General features: G+C 48.7%; 1 protein-coding gene across 1 annotated transcript in view; it reads left to right on the top strand.

The window, feature by feature from the left end:
• SLC9A1 (solute carrier family 9 member A1) overlaps window positions 1-22,850 on the top strand; it is a 57,819-nt gene that overhangs the window by 20,527 nt on the left and 14,442 nt on the right. Inside the window, exon 2 of the mRNA XM_074934228.1 lies at window positions 18,807-19,267. Coding sequence (XP_074790329.1) covers window positions 18,807-19,267 — 461 coding nt within the window. The remainder of the gene's footprint in view (window positions 1-18,806; window positions 19,268-22,850) is intronic.

The following is a 22,850-nucleotide window of genomic DNA, read 5'->3' as shown; positions in this document are numbered from 1 at the left end:
AGTACCCACAATGCAGAGCAGTTGGGATGCTGCGTATGGACAGAGTTTACCTGAAATGGTATGACCACCACTGTGGGCACCTGGCAGTGTTGTAGCTCGCAAGCTGAAATGGTGCAGTTTCCCAGGCTCTTAAGCTTTGCATGGTCCTGTGCTAAATTTTTCTGTTAAAAATTATCCACCTTTGCAACTGCCGGTGGGAGTGATATAATCGACGGGACTCCAAATCTGGCAGTGGCTGTACGCTATAGAACTACTCTGAGCGATGGTAGACAACGTGGGGCTTAAAATGCCCAGTAGCTGCCTTTGAGCCCTATGTACACCAGTTCTCCCATTGGTGGAGCTGCATCCAGTGATAAAAACGGGCAGGAAATCTGAGCCAAAAATTCCCTGGTGAAGACAAGGCCCTTGTGACCAAGATGTGGCCCAGATGCACCCTGCCCTGAAGCTGTAGCAGGGAGTGACTTCCTATGGCTCAATAATAGCGTGAGGAGTCAGCTTTTAATGTGTTGGAACAGAGACTCTTGTCTTATTGACTCAGCCCTGGTCCCGCAGGCTTTTCGCTCTCAAAAAAATGGCAAGGAGATTGGCACTCCCCCTAGGGGGCTTGTGTTGCTCTGAAAGGGGAGGATCGGCAGCCTGTACCCATTTTCTTCTGTCTAGATGGCTTGACTTTCCTCAGCGCCCAGTGAAATTCAACTGTTTAAAGATACAATCTGCCTATTCCAGCTATTGCTCGTCCCTGTGGTCTTTGCTCATTCTGGCAGCTGGAATTCGTCAAAAGCTCTGAATAACTGTTCCTTAAAAGACTGATGTTTCACATGCCTCGGGGGTGGGGAGTACATTTCTTTGGGTGGCTGGGTTACAGTAATCTACAGGAGTTCTCTCCTGTTCTGCGGTAGGTCTAAAGCTTGGACTCATTCATAGCATGAGGGGCGGGCGTGATATGATTAACATTCTTCATCTTCTGCAAAGTGACTGGGTCTGGGCAGGTTGCTTTCTCATGTGGGTTTGGTTTCTTGTAGGCGGTAAGACTGTTATGTAAGTGTGTGTGAAGTTAAACAAACTGTATCAGGTACCTGTTAATCTGCTAATATGGGAAACGCTGCTTCCTTTAATCCATTAGCAGCTTTGTTTGCAGTAATAAAAGAAGGTGTGAAAAGCAAGGGAACGTTTTATTGTTAAGGTGGGATCTCTGGGTGAGCACATTTGTGGACTTTTTGTTTTTTATTCCAGGAAGGAGTGGTGAGAGACCCAAATGAAAGAGGAAAAGATCATACTTTGGGGAGCTGGCAACAAATCTTCCTAGCTATTAAACAGAAAACACAATTGCATTCTCCTTTGTTGGTACCTTCCAGAGACATTCTTTTGAATTCAGTGCAAAGGAAAGACATGCCTGGTAGCTTTGGTCACGGCAAACCAGCTGGACACTTAATGTTCCACTCTGTATTCAATGTTGTGGGCTCAATGCTCAGCCGGTGTAAGTCAGCCAAGGATCTGGCTCTGTGTGAGAAAAGAGAGCCCAAGGTCTGTACACGAGCTAAATGGGAAGGTTGTCTCCTAGAGGTCTCAGTCCAGATCTAAGTTACACTGGTCAATGTGTCTTTCCTAGACTTTAGTCCAGTGCCCCATTCCGGTATTAAGAGCTGTTTAATGAAGTTCATCAGGCAGCAATTCTGCAGACAGGGCTACCGCCATGTATTTTTCCCTTCACCCACCCAAATCATCTGTTGGTCTGAATGTCATCAAATGAGGCTGATGTATACAATGCCCACCATTTGCAGACTGCAAATGGCTAGAAACTACAAACCAGGATGCTGACGCTAGTAGATCTCACCTAGCTACTGAAAGGGCCCACTGCATGCGGTGGTTCAGTGAGTTCACAGTTCATTTAGCTGATTGAATCTGGATGAAATAACAATTGCTGCTTAGCAGCCTAGGTCAAAGTCCAAGGGCGTTAGGGAAAGTTTGGATGGAGCTTGCATCCTTCTGTCTGAAGGGGCCGAAGGACTTTTTTCTTTTTTCTTTTCTTTTCCTACGCCTCCCAGCCCCCTCAACGAGGCTTTTTGGGTTGATTCTGGCTCCAGAGCCCTTGATTGGTACTTTTTCTTGCCCCTCAACTAATGTCAGTGTTTTTGGAGGAGCAAACAGCCTGGCACCAGCCCTCATATCGCCCTGGGGAAGGAGAGCTGCAGTGGGGGGAGAAGCCAAGAAGTTTGCAGGTGGGGGAAAGCGCGTATGTGATGGCTTCCCAGGATGATGTGGTTTGGGGCTCATCCCTCTTTAAATCTCGGTTTTGGGGATGGGGCAGGTGATTGAGTGACCTAATGTGGTTTAACAAATATAATGTAAGTGTTAAGGCCTTAACTGCAGGGTGGACATGAGCATTGGTTTTGGTCTATTGTTAGGTGTAAACCCCTAGCTGTTTAGTTTCCTCAGGGCAAGTCCAATCTCTGTCTCTACCCCAAAGCATCTAGGTTACTGCTGACTGCCTGGTGCTGCTGTGGTTGCATGAGCCCTAGGTCTTCCTTTGGCTTTTATTTTTCATTTCGGTGGGCTGGTTGGTCCCATTTGCCCCCCTGCCTACTGGAGGCTCTGGGAGGGATGTGGATTTTTGAGGTAGAACTCTGTGTTAAAGCACCTGGGTATAACATTCCATAATGTCATAGAAAGCACTTTTGATTTCATAGCCATGCCTGTGTCTGGGGAAGATTAGCTAGGGGGCAGGGGATGCCTTTCAACTGACATTTTCCAGGATCCTCTCCCCGGAGTGAAGGAGGACCCTGGAAACTCACTCAGTGTCTGGATAAATGAGTAACTGGAGGGCGGGGTTAGGGAACGGCTCTCCACCTAGCCAGGAGAGGAAGTAGTTGAGGAAGTAGCTAACTAGGAATCAGCTTTCCCTCCTCCACATGGTGATCGGATGCTAGCCATGAGCTAGTAGATTAGTCCCAGATGCTTATTCCACAAACCCTCACTCCAAAATGCACAGATATACAGGATTTTAATTGAGTAATCTCTCGCATTTCTGTGGATCTCAAGGCACTCGTAAACACTAATTAAGCCTCGCAGCTCTGGGAAGTGGCAGTATTCTTATGGTGATACATGGGAAAACAGAAATGAAGTCACTGTACCCTTGGAATCAGTCAGTCAGTGGGAATAGTACTCAGGAGGAGTCCTGACTCCCAGACCCATACTCTACCTGCCAAAGACCATTCCCTCCCCCGTTGTAGACAAGTTGCTCAACAGGAGTATAGAAATGTGTGCGATCAGAGGCGTCACCCAGCTTAGTGCTTGTCTGTCCTGCCTAGCCCAGAAACCATGCGTTCTCTCCTAGTCCGTTCAGAAAAAGAAGGTACCAGTCTAGCGACAGCTCCCCACCCCAACTCTATCCTCTGCCTTTTTAAGTTCATAGCTGGACATAGTCTGGTGGAAATTGTCTTTTCCTAATGCTGGGCAAAAAATTTGGTTGGCAAGCTCTTCGGGGAAACAGGTGCACTGGTTAGTTAATCGGGGAGCAGGCCCCTTTCATTAAGCTGGTATAGAAGTGGTAGGGGGAGTTTAAATGGGCGTGGAATACAGTGGTCTTCAAAGGGCCAACTGAAGGATGAGAGAGGACGCTGGGATTCGTAGGTGGTGGATGTAGCAGGACTGCAGCTGGATTAGGTATGTAGTTACTGTGGCAACGGGGGCTGGCCATATAAGTACCAAAATTAGGATAACGGTATTGCGCCCCTGTTAAGCAGCCACAGGCATCTAGTGACTGGATCACAGTTTATCTACCTCCTAGAGTGACTCTGGTATCAACGCAGTCAATTGTACAGCTGCGCTGATCCTTTTTGTATAGGGGAGCAAGAACCTGTCAATCCCTCTGAAAGCAGTAAATAACACTGGGGGAGGGTGTTCCGTCTGGCTGCTGTAATGCATATATGTTTCAGCACTTATCCCCTCAGTCGAGTCTAGGAAGAGCAGCATCCTGGTTCATAGTCTCTTACTGCTGCTCTTTGGATGGGGTTGACCTGCTAGCTGCAGCCTCCTAAAGCGTTACGTTTCAGAGTAGCAGCCGTGTTAGTCTGTATCTGCAAAAAGAACAGGAGTACTTGTGGCACCCACAAGTACTCCTTTTTTTTTTTTCCTCTAAAGAGTTAAGGTAGCCCTGTTGCGAAGACTCTTGGGTTGCACAGAGACCTGAGGTGTGTGCAGCTGTCTATCTTGCTGGAGCAAGTTATCTGCAGTGTCCTTCAGAAGGGCAGCCCCAACTGAGCATGCTCCGCTCCCCTCCTGTGTTAATCTATTTTCCAGCTGTTCGTGGCTTCCCCCCTGTGCTGTGTTAGGAACAGCAATGGGTCTAGTTCCGTGGTGTAGCTCCGGTGAGGTGGGAGCCACAGGGTTCTGTTGGGAGTATCGCTTCCTTGCAAATAGCTGGGCTGCTCTAGGAGCTGCAGTTTTGCTGCAGACTTAACTTTTTGCTCTTCGTTCTGTGCTGTATGCATCAGCTGGCTGAGCAGAGACTGGAGGAGGGAACCGCGTTTCTCCTTTAAAACTGCATCCAGACTACCCTCCCATCAGGGGGCTAAGGGCAGCACAATCCTAGTTATAACAGCAAAGGAATAACCACAATTAATAATTGGGAGGAGTGGGGGGGATCCTCTCTTTGGGGTCTTCCACTTTTGGTTTGGAACTTGATGACCCGGGGATTTTAGTGTCATCCAGAAGTCTCACAAAAGAGCAACATCTTCCTGTCCTTGGTATTCAGTCGTCTTTAAAAAGGGCTATTGCTGTAAAATATCTGACCTACTGAAAAGCAGCATGGGCTGGTGGGCTGAGCATCAGGATTTCCTGGGTTCTATTCCCCACTCTGACCCTGAGTCATTGCATGGTCGTGGGCAAGATACTTCCCCCCCCGCCTCAGTTTCTCCCGTTCTGGGAAAGCGGAACGGTAACTCATAAGATGTGTCTGGAGATGGAAGTGTGTTCCCTGCAATAATAGTGGGGCATGTTATTAAGAGCACTGAGTTTAGAGAACCTAATTTTAATGACAGGTTTCAGACAATTTTAGTGGTGGCTGGCTGCAGATAGCAATGGAAATTGTTCCAAATTTTGGAAGTCTGTCTACAGCCTATGTTGCCTTTCGAGAGAAAGGATAATCCAGTGGTTTACACTCGGTGACTTCGCTCCACATTGCTAGAGTGTTGGGAGGATAAACCTACTGTGTGAGGCTTTCAGATGCTATGCTACTGGAGGCCAGATAAGTACCATAGGTGGATAGATCTACTGAGAAGCTCTCTCTCTGCTCAAGCCCTGCAGTTTTTGGCAAAGGACATTGTTACAGTGCCCTGTAATCCCAACCTGCCTGACTGTAATGTAGACAGGGTGCTGTGTGTGGGAGAGGAGGATATTAAACCGTGAAAAGGTGCTGGCTCCCCATCCATGGGATCACAATTAGAGTTCTGGTGAAGTGAGGTTTCCAGTCTGGAGTTCCACTGTCGTAGACTCCTCTCTGTTCAGAAAACTGGAGTAAAATTCCCATGGCCCTCCATCTTCTGCTCAGGTGAGGGTCTGCTCTGCTGCAATGGACATAGTATTCTAGCCCTCTGTGACTCCAGTGGGAGCAGGATCAAGCCCTGATTTACCTGTGGATCTTTCTCCCTCTTCTCCCGTGCTCCCAATATTTGCTCGTAGTCGGAGGATGCTCCCAAAGGTATGATATCAAAGGAAGCTCTTGAGCTTTCAAGCAACTTGCCCTTAGCTGTAGGGGATGCTCCCTTTCCTTTGTAGCTGATGGTAGGACATCCAATTATGCACATTGTCCTGTTGGTGAAACCCGTGCTGCTGTCCTCCTGCATTGTTGTCTGTGAGCACTTGGGAGCTTGAGGTAGAAAAGGGAGGGTTACAAGGTAGTTAACGGGTTATATCTGAGACTCTTCATTGGACTTGGCTGGAGAGTCCAGGCTCTTAGAAACTCTAGGGCTGAGGCCATGTGCCTGACTGATACCCCATTGCTCCATGGTATGGATGGCAGTCATCAAAGCTGTCTGATTTGCAGGATCCTCATGGCGCTGGGGCAACAACCTATGCTGGGGATGAGCCATCTTGCTTGCAGTCATCTTTCCCAATGCAGAGAGGCAGACTGGCTCCGGCTCCGTTCCGGTTCAGTTGGGCAGCAACGCATGTAAATGCAAACGTTAGCATGGGAAGTTGGCATGCTCTGGCTCCTCTCCCATCCCTCTTTGTTTCAAGACATTGGTTTTATGGGACTTGGAATTGAACAAAAGCAGAGTGAATATATGAAGTGCTTTTTCCTCCCTCGTTTCTTAATCTTTTCCATTAGAGGAGGGATGGTGACTGTGGGGCCCTGGCATATGCATTCTGCCTGCCTAAAATTCCTGGGCAGCTTCACTGGGACAGCGTGCTCTTCGCTGCTGAAATGTATGTAAGAACCAGACCTGTAGTCCCTCTAGTACACTGTCCTGTCTCTGACAGTGGCCAATACCAGATGCTTCAGAGGAAGGTGCAAGAAACCCCAGAAGGCACAATCTGTTACTTGCCATAAGAGGGAACTTCTTCTGAACCCCAGGCAGTTAGGGACTAGTGCCCGCCCGGTGTGGTTTTACGCTATCTGACATAATTGTGGATGTTTTTAAGAATAGACTTGTGAGTAATCCTCTTTTAAAACCTACCAAACTGTTAATCCCAATTAGACCTTGTGGCAGAGAGTTCCACAGGATAATTATGCATCACGTAAAACAGAGGTTTTGCTTTTATTAGTTAAAAACTTGCTGCCTTTCAATTTCATTGGACTCCTTGTTCTTGTACAGCACTGTGAGAGGATAAATAGACACCCCCTGTCTATATTTCTCTACAATGTCCATGCAGTGTTGCTGTTAAACAGCTGCTATTTTCCAACCCAGAGGTGGTACCATTTCAGTGGTGGGTGAACTGGTTCCTAGATATACCATAGCTAATCTAGCAGTAAAACACGTTGGAATTAATGACATAGTATCAGTTACTGTTACTGAGCTGTCTGCTGGGATTCCACCAAAAGAGTTGCTTTGGAAGTTAAGGTAGGAAATCTAGGTATTTCATAAAAAGAAAAGGAGTACTTGTGGCACCTTAGAGACTAACCAATTTATTTGAGCATGAGCTTTCGTGAGCTACAGCTCACTTCATGCAATTTCCACAGTATGCATCCGATGAAGTGAGCTGTAGCTCACGAAAGCTCATGCTCAAATAAATTGGTTAGTCTCTAGAGCTTTCGTGAGCTACAGCTCACTTCATCGGATGCATACTGTGGAAATTGCATGAAGTGAGCTGTAGCTCACGAAAGCTTGTGCTCAGATAAATTGGTTAGTCTCTAAGGTGCCACAAGTCCTCCTTTTCTTTTTGCGAATACAGACTAACACGGCTGTTACTCTGAAACCAGGTATTTCATAGAATCATAAAACTGGAAGGGACCTTGAGAGGTGGTCTAGTCCAGTCCCCTGCGCTCAAGGCAGGACTAAGTATTATCTAGACCATCGCTGACAGGTGTTTGTCCATCCTGCTCTTAAAAATCCCCAATGATGGAGATTCCACAACCTCCCTAGGCAATTTATTCCAGTGCTTAACCACTCTGACAATTAGGAATTTTTTCCTAATGTCCAACCTAAACTGCCCTTGCTGCAATTTAAACCCATTGCTTCTTGTCCTGTCCTCAGAGATTAAGAAGAATGTTTCTCCCCCCTCCTTGTACATTCTGGAACTTTTTCTGCTTCAGCCATAATATTTAGCATCCAGCCTGTTTTGCAACCTCTTCCTGCTCAGTCTGTTGCCAGATCTGACCTGTTCCATGGCACTGGATGGATTCTTTTCGATTTGATGAGTAGCTATAATCCAGGCTATCGCTGTCAGCACCCCAAGAGACAGCACACGTCCTGCTAGATCACAATCCTGATGCTGTGTCTAACTGTGGCTGGCAAGCTGTTCGTGCATCAGTGGATGGTAAAGGAAAAAAAATAAATGATCCAAACACTGTCCATGGATGGGGTAGGAGAGTGCACAAAGAATACCTTCCAGACTGCCCCTCTATGGGCAACTATGTACAACCAGATTCTCTTTAGAGAGAGGAAGCCTGGCCCAGTGGTTAGGCCTAAGACTTGGGAGATCTGGGTTCAATTCCCTGTTCCATCATAGACTTCCTGTGTGACCTTGGGCAAGTCACCCAGGCCTAGAGCCACAAAGGTCTTCCACTGAATTCAGAAGTTAGGAAACCTAAATACCTTTGTGGATATGGGCCTCAGTCTCTCTATGCCTAAGTTCCCCATCTGTAAAATGGGGATAATAGCACCTCTGTATCCTACAAGGGCATTCAGAGTAGCAGCCATGTTAGTCTGTATTCGCCACCGAATTTTCCACCAAATGCATCCAATGAAGTGAGCTGTAGCTCACCAAAGCTTATGCTCAAATAAATTTTTTAGTCTCTAAGGTGCCACAAGTCCTCCTTTTCTTTTTACAAGGGCATTGTAAGGGTTAAAGATTATGGAGCGCTTAGAGATCTACTGATCAATAATAAATACCACCAAGCCTCAATAGCACTTTTATCTTAGCTGCAGTGGTACAAATGTTAGCTCTAGTTAAAAGATCACCTCCCATCACCATCACTCACCTCCTGCTATAGTGAGGGGCCAGTTTATGATGGTGTCCGCTGTTAGCAAGCCTGACTAAAAAGCGTGAGATCAGTTTTTCATTCTTCACCCCCCATTTCTTCTCTTGTGTCACCTGGTTTGGACTCAGCCCGAATGTAGCTTCTGATTAGAAAGTTTGAGGAAAACTCAGCATAACCGTTTTCAGAGTCATTAGCGAGTAAAGAAAGCGGGCATTGGCGGACATCAAGCAGCTGCATAATGCTGATGTTGCCAGCTGCAGCCATTGAACATGGCTCATTTAACCTTATTCTCGGTGCCAAAGGGAAAACGCCCCGTGCCGTTCTGTCGAAAAGCAGATCAGTCTTGCTAAAGTTATTTTATTAATATTTATACAGCGCTCCATCTTCAGATGTCAAAGCGCTTTACCAGGGAGCTAGGCTCCACTCCTGCAGTGGGTAGCGCACAAGTGGGCTTCTCCCGTGGGCCTTTGCATGAGCAGAAGATCCCTCACTGCTAGTCTGTCCACATGTGAGCAAATGTAGGTGCAAGGCCTTAGTCATAAACATTTTTAAATTGAGTGCTTGGACTTGCTCAGTAGAGCTGCTTCTGTTTGCCTTTCAGTGGCAGGCTGACAGTAAATCTGTTTAGAACATGGGGTGTCTATTGAAACTCATCAGCGTGGGCTACGTCTTCACTGCAACACATAGCCAACTCAGCGTAAGAGCACAGCCATCTATCTCAATGCAAAATCCTAGCGGAGACAAGGCACAGCTAGTTTATTACATTGACTAGTTACATCGAGGCAAGTGCCAGGTTGGGAATGTGTAGGGTTGAGCTTGACTAAGCACACAGGTAAAAACTACCTGTCCCTTGTCTCCACTAAGGTTTTACATTGAGAATGATCTTTAGTTACCAATCTCAGTGTAAACTCCACACCTTTTTTGCAGCGACAGTACAGCCTCTGAGGCGTCCTTAATTGTTTAAAAGATCATAAATTTTAGGTGCGAGGCATTTAAGGGCAAGGGGAGATTATGCTGCATTCAGTTTTCCCTGAAGTGAATGTTGAGAACTCTGGTTGGGAACTTGAATAAATTAGGGTCTGCCTTAACCGTAACCTGACCACATTGCATCTGGGTAATGGTTTCTCTGTCTGCCTCCTTCAATGTGTCTTTAACTTCTGTTTGCCCATATGTGCCGGAACACATGCAGGATGTGACACGGCCAAGTCAGTGTTTTAATAGAAACCTCTATCTTTTGGATTTCCTTTTCCTTGATTGTTTGATTTCTCAGCACTAATGTTGACTCAGCTTTCTTGCATTTGATAGTTTTTATGGCATTTGACGTGTCTGATAGCAAGAGTCATTAGCCCCAGAGATTCCCCCCCCGCCCCCCGCAGCGTTCTGCCAGCAGCCTAAATGAGCTTCATGCACTCCTGTGTAAGCTGGCTTGCTGTTAATGCTCCTAGCTCATTAGCAAATGAAGGCTGTTTACTCTTCTCAGGCATCCTATGTGAGTCATTTTGTAATAACGCTGCTCTGCCTGAGGAGATCCTTCCCATCTGGGATTTTTCCTATGGAGATTTCCAAAAATAAAATAAATAATAGAATCATAGAATATCAGGGTTGGAAGGGACCTCAGGAAGTCATCTAGTCCAACCCCTTGCTCAAAGCAGGACCAATCCCCAACTAAATCATCCCAGCCAGGGCTTTGTCAAGCCTGACCTTAAAAATTCCTAAGGAAGGAGATTCCACCACCTCCCTAGGTAACGCATTCCAGTGCTTCACCACCCTCCTAGTGAAAGTTTTTCCTAATATCCGACCTAAACCTCCCACACTGCAACTTGAGACTTTGTTGTGTCATCAGCTACCACTGAGAACAGCCTAGATCCATCCTCTTTGGAACCCCCTTTCAGGTAGTTGAAAGCAGCTATCAAATCCCCCCCTCATTCTTCTGTTCTGTAGACTAAACAATCCCAGTTCCCTCAGCCTCTCCTCATAAGTCATGTGTTCCAGTCCCCTAATCATTTTTGTTGCCCTCTGCTGGACTTTCCAATTTTTCCACATCCTTCTTGTAGTGTGGGGCCCAAAACTGGACACAGTACTCCAGATGAGGCCTCACCAATGTCGAATAGAGGGGAACGATCACGTCTCTCGATCTGCTGGCAATGCCCCTACGTATACATCCCAAAATGCCATTGGCCTTCTTGGAAACAAGGGCACACTGTTGACTCATATCCAGCTTCTCGTCCACTGTAACCCCTAGGTCCTTTTCTGCCAAACTGCTGCCGAGCCATTCGGTCCCTAGTCTGTAGCGGTGCATGGGATTCTTCCGTCCTAAGTGCAGGACTCTGCACTTGTCCTTGTTGAACCTCATCAGATTTCTTTTGGCCCAATCCTCCAATTTGTCTAGGTCCCTCTGTATCCTATCCCTACCCTCCAGTGTATCTACCTCTCCTCCCAGTTTAGTGTCATCTGCAAACTTGCTGAGGGTGCAATCCACATCATCCTCCAGATCATTTATGAAGATATTGAACAAAACCAGCTTCTGCCCTGTGCTGCAGCAAAAAAAAATGATTTACTTCTGAAATCAGGACGCCAAGGAGCAGCAATGGTCTCTAATGTCAGTTTTGTTCATTTGAAATAGGCTGCTGGAATCAGCTTTTTTGGGGCTGGGACCATCTTCCTGTTTGTACAGTGCCTGTCATCATGGGGCCCTGGTCCGTGACTGGGGCTCCTAGATACTACCACAATACAAATAATCAGTGCTTAATTTTGTGCCAGGGCTTGGCCGTTAGTAGCCCCAGCACCGCTGGGCTTGCCACCTCTGTTATGAAAGTGTAAATAAAAAAAAAAAAAGGCCTGAGCCCTGACATGTCTTTCATTACAAATTAAGCACTGCAAATAATTAATATTTTACCTGAACTAGATATGCCCAATTCCGTATGCTGATAGTCCATGTGCGTCATACATCTAGATTTGCCCGAGATCAGCATTAGCCTGGGCCAGGTATTACATTTGGATTGTTAAAATAAATAGAGCTTTGACTTGATTTGTTATGTGGCATTTTACAGCCAGTTCCATGTCTTTCTCTTACCCTATTTTGTGCTTCCATAGCTTACATCCCAGAGGGTCCCAAAGCACTGCCCCCGCGTTGTACAGACAGGACTAGGCTTCCGCAGGGGCTGAAGAGCACACAACACAACAGTTTAGAGCCGGAAGTGAAGAACACGCAATCCATTTGAAATCACAGGAGGACTGGAGAGCAGCAAAACAGCATCTGTGTGCCCCAGTGAACCCATGCTGGGTTCAGCCCTGAGATGACAAATAGCTTGTATAACCCTTATGCAACACCGTCAGCAGTTGAGCAAGCCCATGCATTCTGTAATTTTCCCACGTGGAAACTACCAGGCCATCCATGCAAGGCTAGACTGCTCATGTTCTCCTGAAGGGAGCAGAGATCTAAATTGTTGTTCAGTCCTGGGAGGCCGGAAGAGAATTGGCGTTGAAGCCCAGGGCTGTGTTCTGGACAGAAGCTATTGGTAGCGGAGCAGGTTCTGCATTCTCCTCTGCCTCTTCTTAAAAGATCTTGGAGAATGAGCTCCGCCGGACAAAGCAGCCGGAGTTAGTGACTCTGTCCTTTGTATCAGAGTAACAGCCGTGTTAGTCTGTATTCGCAAAAAGAAAAGGAGGACTTGTGGCACCTTAGAGACTAACCAATTTATTTGAGCATAAGCTTTCGTGAGCTACAGCTCACTTCATCGGATGCATACTGTGGAAAGTTTAGAAGATCTTATTATATACACACACAGCATGAAAAAAATACCTCCTCCCACCCCACTCTCCTGCTGGTAATAGCTTATCTAAAGTGATCACTCTCCTTACAAGGTGTATGATCATCAAGTTGGGCCATTTCCAGCACAAATCCAGGGTTTAACAAGAACGTTGGGGGGTGGGGGTAGGAAAAAACAAGGAGAAATAGGCTACCTTGCATAATGACTATAAGCCACTCCCAGTCTCTATTCAAGCCTAAGTTAATTGTATCCAATTTGCAAATGAATTCCAATTCAGCAGTTTCTCGCTGGAGTCTGGATTTGAAGTTTTTTTTGTTGTAAAATAGCGACTTTCATGTCTGTAATCGCGTGACCAGAGAGATTGAAGTGTTCTCCGACTGGTTTATGAATGTTATAATCTTCAATCTCTCTGGTCACGCGATTACAGACATGAAAGTCGCTATTTTACAACAAAAAAACTTCAAATCCAGACTTGATTATCATACACCTTGTAAGGAGAGTGATCACTTTAGATAAGCTATTACCAGCAGGAGAGTGGGGTGGGAGGAGGTATTTTTTTTCATGCTTTGTGTGTATATAATAAGATCTTCTAAACTTTCCACAGTATGCATCCGATGAAGTGAGCTGTAGCTCACGAAAGCTTATGCTCAAATAAATTGGTTAGTCTCTAAGGTGCCACAAGTACTCCTTTTCTTTTTGTCCTTTGTATGTCGCAGATGTATCACACTCCCACCTGCGCCGTACGGCACACAGAGAGCTTGAGAGAAGACAAGAGCTTCTAATGAGGCAGGGGGAGGTTCCCTTGGTAACAGCAATGAGCAAATGATGTGAATGGGTGCTGGGGAACCTTAGCTCTGGTGTCCTGTGCTTGCTTCACTTAATGGGAGAAAGATGTACATAATTTTCTCTTGAACGATCCCCACCCAGCTGGGACGTGAGGATGCTGCAAGGTTTTATAAAGCCTGCTCTAGTAGTTTTAATATTGGATTAGCCTCTGCCTTTCAGAGGGTGACAGTCCTTAGGCTTCAGAGTAGGCTGGGAATCCTGTTCCAATGGGATGATAATCAGAAGGCCAGTTGTCACCTTTCGCCTCCTGCCCAAGAAATACCTTGGCGCTCTTCACTGCATGAACGAGGCCCAGCATGCTTCGCAAAGCTCCCCTGGCGAGCTTGCTGCTCGACACATGCTATTGGGGTAAACTGTACCGGAAAGCTGCCTTGCCCCAGCTGATATGGCTGCTTAGCCCTTGAGGAGCAATCTGCCTCTGCAGAGTTCCTCTGGAATAAATCCTCAACCCTCGCAGCTTCACTCAGAGGGTCCAGGGAGGTAAATACTATCCCCATTTTACAGATGGGGAAACCGAGGCACGCAGACACATGACTTGCCCAGAGTCTCACAGGAAGTCAGTGTCGGAGATGGGGTTAGAAGTGAGGTGGTGTTAGAACTTTGGTCTTGCTTGTGTGCCACAAGCCTGCACTGCAAGGGCCGTTCTCTCCCACTCACTGCCCTGTCTCCCCTTTCTCACATCCGGCCTGGGGCAGTCTGAGGGTGGGTGTGCTCTCCATTCCAGCAGTGGGTACGCTGCTGCCATTACTGTCTGTTTTTTACCCCCTCTCCTCCCCACGATGAGCTGGTCTAATGCTCCTTGCTTTCCGTCATTGGGTGGCTGAGGCTGGTAATTGTCTCCATGGGATCACAGCAGTAGCCCGGTAGAAGTAAGCTTTCATGCGCTCTTTAAGAAGAGGAGAAGGTGGGGAGTGAATGTGTTGAAATTCAGCGAGATCAAAGGCCTAATTAATGCGCAGCCCATGTAAGTTTATTTTTAGGGCTTCACAGAAAGGCTGTCGATGTTTAATTGGCACTGGCACACGGATGCTCCAGATTAATGGAATCCTGAGAGCAAAAGGGACAAAGTGAGAGACACTGAATTGCTGGGAGGAGAGGATATTATTCAATACTTGAACATATTTAGCAAGTGACACCTGACTGACTCACTGTGGATTTCTTGCAATGCCTGTAGCTTAAGCCATGATCTGGCTAGGGCTGATTGTGCATTGGATCAGAGTTTCTCAATGAAGGTCTGTGGACCGGTGCCAGTCCATGGCAGCCTCCTTGCCGCTCCCTGAGATTTTCCTGACACGGTTTAGGAAGGCAGCAAGCTGGTCCCTGGTATCAAAAAGGTTGAGGAACACTAATATCCTATGCAGTGGAAATACAAACCTTTTCAATCCTCTGCTTTAACGCCTCTCCTGGGAAACAGACACATGTATTAAAGAGCGACACGACTTCGGGTAAGTGAGAGATGTGGCTGTGTCTGGTAGTGGCAACGGAAGCGCCAAAAGCCATGTGTCCTGTAACTAGCCGGGTCAGGGACCCGGGTATACTCCACTGCTACCCCTGCTTTTTGTGCAAGGCAGAAACCAGGTTGGGATTTTAACCTTCAAGCCCCAGAGCCTGGTTTGCAAAGGTCCGATCATCCGCAGCTCCAGTCAGTTCCTGAGGGTGTGTTTGTGCTGCAAGTCTCAGAGCCTGGGTCAGCTAACTTGGGCTTGCGGGACTCAGGCTGCAGCATTAAAAATATCAGTGCAGACATGTGGGCTTCGGCTGGAGCCCAGGCTCTGAGACCCTTCCCCCCCTTATGGGGTCTCAGAGCCCCAGCTCCAGCCTGAGCCCAAATGTTTACACTGCAATTTTGTGGGTCTTTTACTACTGTGTAGACAAATTCCGATAGCGCATCACCTTGGGAGGGGCCTGTTTCCTAGGGTGGGAGGCTGAAGCCAGTTTAGTCTTCATGGTTGCGTTTCTGCCACATTTTAGTGCCTCAGTGTGCCTAATATAAGAGCTGAATGATTCCCCCCACTCCTCCCTCTGTTGCCCGCTAGCAGACGCGAAAGGCAGGGGATGTTTTTTCCTCCTCTCCAGATCCTCCGCCACCTTCTGTCCCCTTCAGACTCTTAGACTTTATGTGACAATGGAAGGTCTGGTGCATGGTGATTAATTGCAGCTGTCTAACAGTAATTCCACTGGATGTGCCTTCTTGGTGGCAGCTGGTGCCAGAGGTAACCACATGCATCAGGGGACTAGCAATGGGGTTAAGAGCCTCTGTCCTTCAGGTCTCTGGTTAAAAGCCAGGGCTGTAGTGATCAGATGACTATCTGGCCTGTGTGACATGAATTAGACAATGGCCAAGTATCCACCTCACGCAGATTTACTGTAACTGGCACCCCTTGGTCCCCTCACTAGCTTCGGCAGAGGCCATGGACTGAATGGGCTGCATAGACCGAACTCCCCCCTCACGGATGGGCAGTTCCACACTTACATGTGCTTCAGACTTGAGGCTCATGGGCAGGGCAGGAAGTTTGCGCAGCTGCAACCTTTGCCTTCGATATTCTGTTCTCTGGGGCTGTCAACCCTACGTTTTCTCCTAGCACGAAAATTCCCCCATTTAAAAAACGTCCCTTGGTGCTAGTGCCTGTCTCACACATCCACCACCCTCCCACCCCCCCAAAAATGTCACCAATGCGCTGGGGCTGCTTACTCCGACTAAGGCACTCTAATAGGTGGGGGTGTGCAGGAGCCCCTCCCCTAGGAGCAGCCAGTTGGCACTGGTGCGATGGTCGTTCTGGGCCGAGCCCCCTGAGAAAGGAAGCCAGAGTGTTATGCATTTTTCCTTCCCTCCTTCATTTAGCCGTAACTCTGTCTGAGGTCTGCAAATGCCCCTTCTGCTATTAGAGCTTTGCAGCGTCACAAACCCCCTCGTTCAGCCCAGAGCCCAACCCCAGGCTGGCTAGTTTCACGTTGTGGGTATGGAAATAACCCCTGCCCCATGTCGGAGCTCTGCTACCTCTGCACAGTGAGGGAGTGGCTGCAGTTTGGAGGTGGTGGAAGCTAACATAATTCTAAATCTATTTCCATCCTTTAGGCCTGTTCATTGTAAATCCTATTAACTTGGGGGTACGTGATTCAGTCTAGTGATCAGAGCAAACTGCTGACTCACTGCTTGACCGTCAGCCATGTGTTCGAATTTGTGCCTTAGCCGTCCCAGCACCTAAATCGGGTGACAGCAGCAGGATGTTACTGCGGAGCAGAGGCTGTGTCAGCTCCGCATTCCCAGCTGAACTAGGCACTTGCCATCCAGATCTGCGTTTGCGCACGCCGCAAGATGCTTGCGTTGCACGGTTGGCTTGGAAGGCAGGAAGCCCCGTCTGCCTGATACACAAGCTGCAGATGTCCTTTTCCCTGCATCTGGCTTGCTAGTTTACCTTGCAGCTAGGGCACCTGCAGAGATGAAGCTGGTTTGGGTTTTGTTTCCCTCCCTTAGGCAGGTGTTAAAAATGTTACTAGTCTCTCTCCGCTTCCTTAATTATTACCTTGAAAAGCCTATCAGATGTCTGCTAGCCAGAGAACTAAACCTGCTAGCCAGAAGTCATTTGGGGGGGGCGGGGGAGGCAACTCGGGATCTCCACTGAGCTCCAGCAGCCATGCTCTGGTGAGCAGCTCCACTCCCCCTAAGCTCCTGGAGAGAAGGGTCCTGAGATCCATGACAGGAGTCTGTTCCAAGGCTCCGGCTCTCATATCTGTCTCTGACTGGTAGGGGGCGGATAAATTTCAAGTCCCTCCCTGTATCCACCTGTAGGTTCCCCATTTTGGCCCCCAGAGGGGACAATGTATCCTCTTTTTCTCCCCCACCCCTCTGGGGCCCTTTAGCCCAAAAGGCTCCTGCATCCTGCAGGGCGTGCTATTTTTTTTCTTGAAACTTTCGGTGATGAGGTGTGGGGAGCAGAAAGGGGGTGAATGGGGGTCATCCTCCCCCATGATAAGCCCTCTGAATATAACAGAACTGACCAGAGCCTTGTTAGCTTTCCTCAAGCAACCACAAGGTGAAACCATGGGCAGCACCAGAAGCACTGGGGCTGTGTCTCTGCAGATTCAAGAGGAAAGCATTGTGCTGGTTCTCATTTGGAAAGTTATCTTTGCAGCCGTGTAAGAGCTGCAACTTCTTATATATTTATTTGTAGTGCATGGGCCAGGACCCCATTGTGCTAGGCTCTGTACAAACACACAACAAAAAGATGTCCCCTGTCCCAAAGAGCTTTCAATCCATGTAGAAAATCTAGGTTCAACGATTGATAACTTAGACCCCTTCCCTCACTGGGGAAAGCTTCCTGTTTGCCACGTCACCAAGAACAGATGGTACAGCCACGAGCTCGGAAGAATGAAATGGCCAAGCTGCTAACAAAAGGATGGGATTTCTCATTTAAAATCCGCCCCTGTTCCAGGAAAGTGGAGGGTAGCGCATGTGCCTCGCGTCTTAAAAATAAAGCACTGGGTAAAACCCGGGGAATTGCATCAGTATCCGGAAACTTGGTTGAAATGATGGTTTAAAATAGGATTATAAAACGCCTCTCTGGAGCACTGTTGGATCTGGTGTAATGATTCCTACACCAGCAGAAGGGTGTGCTGGGTCTAGGCATATAGCAAGCTCGCATTCTGCCCTTCTTCCCCTATGCCCCAAGGTGAGGATGAGTTCGCAAGTTAAAAACAAGTCCCCGACTAGCTCCCAAAACAAAGGAGCAACCCCGGTCCATGAGGATGTGTTGCCCAGTTCTTCATGTCGAGCGACGCTCCCATCTCTATGGTGGAAGGAGCTGGATGTTTCAGCTAGTTTCTGCTGCAGAGGGAGGGCTAAGGAGCCGCTCTGACTGGCCTCAAAAGAGCAGAGGATCTGCCTCTGAGTCAGTGGCCAGTGTCCGTGCTAGAGGTGCTGGGCTCCTTGAGTAGGAGACTGGCAGCCAGGGGTATTAAGGGTGTGTTGCAAAAGCCAACTTGTGCTGGCCTAGTGTCCTTCATAGCAGCGTTGTGTGGGCAGCATACTCTCCACCAGGGGCATATTTGGGTATAAGCTTTGTAGGTCTGATGAGCAGAGCTGTAGCAGTCAGCAGCTTGAGCCCTTCAGACTAGCAGTGGTGGAGTGTGGGGCAGCGCTGGGGTGGCCGTAAAACCACGCCATTAACAGCTGCTACTGCCCGTGGAAGTTCATAGCTTCTTCTGTTCCCTGGACTGGAAATGAACAACAAAGATCTGCCGGGTCATCTTAGTCCATCACCCTCCTATCTGAGCCGCTCACATACATTTGTCTGCAGCTGTAAGGTAGGGCAGTGCTAATATCCCCATTTTACAGCTGAGGCACAGAGATGAAGTGACATGCCCGAGGTGTCTGAATCGGTGGCAGAGTAGGGAATAGACTCCAGGTCTCCTGGGTCCCAAGCCAGTGCCTTAGCCACAAGACCACCCTTCCTTTAATCAGCAAACACATGTCTCAATTGTTTGATGCTCACTGCCATGGGGGCGGGCTGCCTGTTGTAACATGGCTGCAACTGTCTTCTCTCACCTAGGTTTCCATGTGATTCCCTCTGTGTCCAGCATCGTGCCGGAGAGCTGCCTCCTCATTGTGGTGGGGCTGCTGGTTGGGGGACTCATCAAGGGGGTCGGGGAGAGTCCCCCGATCCTGAAGTCGGACATCTTCTTCCTCTTCCTCCTCCCGCCCATCATCTTGGATGCCGGCTACTTCCTGCCCCTGCGCCAGTTCACGGAGAACCTGGGGACCATCTTGATCTTTGCAGTGGTGGGGACACTCTGGAACGCCTTTTTCCTGGGCGGGCTGATGTATGCCGTGTGCCAGATCAGCGGCACTGACCTGGGTCACATCGGCCTGCTGGCCAACCTGCTCTTCGGCAGCATCATCTCGGCAGTGGACCCGGTGGCGGTGCTGGCTGTCTTCGAGGAGATCCACATCAATGAGCTCCTGCACATCCTGGTGTTTGGGGAATCCTTGCTGAATGACGCCGTCACTGTGGTGAGTGAAGCACGTGTCAAGCTGCTTGTAAGGCCCTGGGTTTGCTCTGGTGGCAGAGCTCCCTCGAGGGCAGCAGAGTCTAGACTGGAGGGCAGGGTGGATATGATTGGATTAGATCAGTGGTTTCTAAACTGGGGTTCGCGAAATGTTACAGGGGGTTCTTGGGGGGGGGGGGATGGCAAACAGAGCTGTCCCTAGGGACCCTGGACAGCCTGGGGCCAGCAGCCCAGGGCCCCTGGACTTCCAAGAGCTAAGCAGATCAAAGCAAGCATATCTATCACACTGAGGAGATTTTAAACTTCAAGACTCCTTATAAGAAATGGAAAGGGAGGGGGATATTTTTTGCTGTTTTTAAAATTAAATAGGCAGCTGGAGGTATTTTTAAAATTATTATGAAGAACAAGTTTAAGCTTTGTTTTAATGTGCTTCGGACTGCTCAAGACCCGAATGCTTGTGTAGGAGGAACTCTTTGATTTGGCTTCTTAAATACCTTCATGCTGTTTCACATCTGATACTCCTGGATGAAACATAAGAGCCTTGTCTTATAACAGGCTTATTCCAAGTCATATAAGCTATGAAAGTGAGATCGTGGAAGAGTGTTGCCATTTTCATAATGTAATAAAAATACTGTAATGATAAATAATAATAATAAATAGTGTGTAATAAGCATGTCATAAAAACAAATTTTATATTTCCAAGATCACTGTTTTTATAATTTGTACTCTGGTAAAGGAGAAAATCCCTGGAAATACTCATTTTTTAGGAGAGGGTTCGTGAGACTTGACATTTTCGTGAAAGGGATTCACAGGTTGTTAAAGTTTGGGAACCACTGGATTAGCTGCTTTGCTTGCTAAACCCTAGCATATGGGTTGCACTAACTTAGATCTCCCCTTGGAGATCTAACTGACTTGGAAGTGGATGGGGGGGGTTAGCCTGGGGTGTGACTTGCAGCTTGTGTAGAGGTGCTGAAGCTTGCTGTGCTCTAGTTAGCTAGTGAGCAGCTAGGATGTGGTGGTGCAGACTTCAGTGCAGGCTGCACAAGTGAGTGCATACGGGGAGGGGAGGATGTCAAGTGAGCTTGTGCAGTCTGTGCCACCAGGTCCTCACTGCTGTGTGCTGCAAATCAATCCGCCTGCCTTGGTGTAGACATAGCCTGAGTTACATGTGGGTGATGATACTATTAGCCCATCCATAGGGCTTATCTGAAGATCTCAGGTAAAGCATGTCGGGTGCGGAGGGGACTGGGTAAGTGAGTTGCCTGAGGTCAGTGTCGGGGCAGGAGTAGAATTCGGGTCTCCATTGGCAGGGCTGTAAAGTGCCTAACCCAGCATGGCCCTGACCCACAGCTGGGGCTCCTTGGTGCTGTGATAATAGCAATCATTAATAGTAGTGTCCCCCACAACTTCCGCTCCCATTACACACCTCTCTGCACTGATCCCTGGCAGCGCTGATGCGCTCTGGTCGGGGTGAGTGGGCAGCGGATGGGGGCAGCTGGGTTGCTGGGATCTTCCGCTGTATGGTGGAAGTGATGCATCTATCCCTCTCTGCGGGCTGCAGCTGGGCTGGAGAGGAGCCAGACCGGAAACAGCCTCTGATACACACGCTGTCACTTGGTAATGAAGCAACCCAGCTACACTGTCTCCCACCCTACCCCAAAGGTTCCTCAGGCTGGAGTTTGCTTGACTATTTTTAACTCCTGTTTCTTTGCATAAAGTTGTACAGTTCCTCCCTGGACCCCAGTCTGAGCAGGGCCTGATGTGAGCCTTTCACTGCCCAAGGTAGCAGCCTCTTCTCTCCTTTCCTATCCCCATCCTGTAGCCTGCTCTGACCTCTTCATCTGGATAGGTCAACGCTGCCTGGGACTGGTGGGTTTTTTGTATTTGTTTAAACTTGAGAGAGGACATGCCTGGTTTAGAGCGCTCAGCCAAGCCTCAAATTCCTCCCTCCCACACAGTGCTGGAAGATTTATTTTAATGTCTCTAGAAAACTCTGCTGAGCTCTCTGATAAGGGCCAGACTGCAAGCCTGGCTAAACTCTCCCACAAGGGCAAGGGGTGACCTGCTTTGCTGTGTGCCGCCGCCTAGATAGGCAGCCCTGGGAAAACCTCTCCCAGGGCTGGGCTGTGCGTGGGCTCAGAGGCCCAGCTTAGCTGGTGCAGGTTTATTCTATGCGCTTGGGTCTCACCCATCTAGCCCGAGCTCCCCAGCAGGTTGCCTGTGTACTCCTAGCCCCAGGGGATAGGCTGGGCTTGCTGGTGGGAACAGGAGTCGAGCGGCGGAAGATCTTAGTGCCGGTTGATCATGGGAGAGAAGGGAAGGGTGTGGGGATGTTTAACACTGACCGAAGGGGATAGATATTTGGAAACCATTCAGCAGTTTGCTACATGTATTGGCATCAAAGCTCACCTGGGACTTGGCATTCGGCTCCGAAGCATTTCTGGGACCAGACAGTCCGTCCGTGGGGGCTAGCCATAAATAGTGGTCTGCGAGGATCATTCAGGGGACTGGCCAGGCTGGAGAACTAAGGTATCTCCAAGTCCCTTCAAACCGGATATTCTGAAACCAGGGTCGGAGCCAGTTCTGACACCTGCCATCGCTAGAGAACCGGTGTCAGAGCTCCTGGCTGTGGAGATCTGCCTCTGGTCAGCATGCCCATGTCTGTGGCAACATGGGCGCTAATCCTGGAGTGAAATCAGTGTCTCTCAGAGTTGTTCGGTTCCAGGGGATAAGCTGGGCTCAGCTGCTGCTTGGGCATGGGACATGGTTCTGTAAATAAGCTGAGAATGTGCTGCATTGCTGAGCCCTAGAAATCTGGCTCTGCTCTTGCTCTTGGCAACAGAAAGCCCTCGATGCACCACCCACGCACGCTCCCGCCTTGCGTTTAGGTGTGGCGTGCAAAGAACATTTCAGGGGCCTTTGGTTGTGTGGAGGAAGCGTGGCACCAGTCGTGGCCTGTGCATCCGTCAGAACGTGAGGTCTGCCGTGGCCTTTGGACCAGGGATGTGAGTCTGGGGAGACTCTTGCCTTCCGATTGCAGGAGCATTCTAGCAACCGCTTAACTCTGCATTTGCAAGAGACTGACCGCGGCGGCTCTGTGTAATACAGGAGTGACTGGCTACATTCTTTCTGGGGGTCTCTCAGGATGAGCCAGCGGTTAGGCCTGTTAAAGGAGGCTTCACTTTCACTTTCGACATTTAGTTTTATACAGAGCCGTGTGCATGGCCCCTTACGAGCTTCCATAGCTCTGCCTGCTGCTTGCCATGTGCACACACCCAGGGAGCCTACCTGCCCTGCCCTTCCCTGCAGCCTGGGCAAAGTCTGGACCTGGGGCAGTAAAGGGATCACGGGCCAATTGTCTGCTGGGCCTGGGTTCCTGTGTTTTTGCATTGCTGGTCATTGCCTTTGTTCTCTAGCAGCCGGCCCTGCAGCAGGGGGGCAGGCGCGGGAAAGGAGTGGGGTTTGCTGACCCACCCTGGGCTAGGCTGCGTGTATGAGATTTCTGGCGCTTCCTGTATTGGGGAAGGGCCTCCAGCTCTGCAGATAGCAACTTGTGTAACAGGTTTATCCATTTGTTGGGTGCCCAG

Source organism: Natator depressus, chromosome 19, assembly GCF_965152275.1.
Source record: "Natator depressus isolate rNatDep1 chromosome 19, rNatDep2.hap1, whole genome shotgun sequence".
Classification (NCBI taxonomy): domain Eukaryota; kingdom Metazoa; phylum Chordata; order Testudines; family Cheloniidae; genus Natator; species Natator depressus.
The sequence above is the reverse complement of the archived record's forward strand: the minus strand, read 5'-3'. Positions and strand labels throughout refer to the sequence as shown.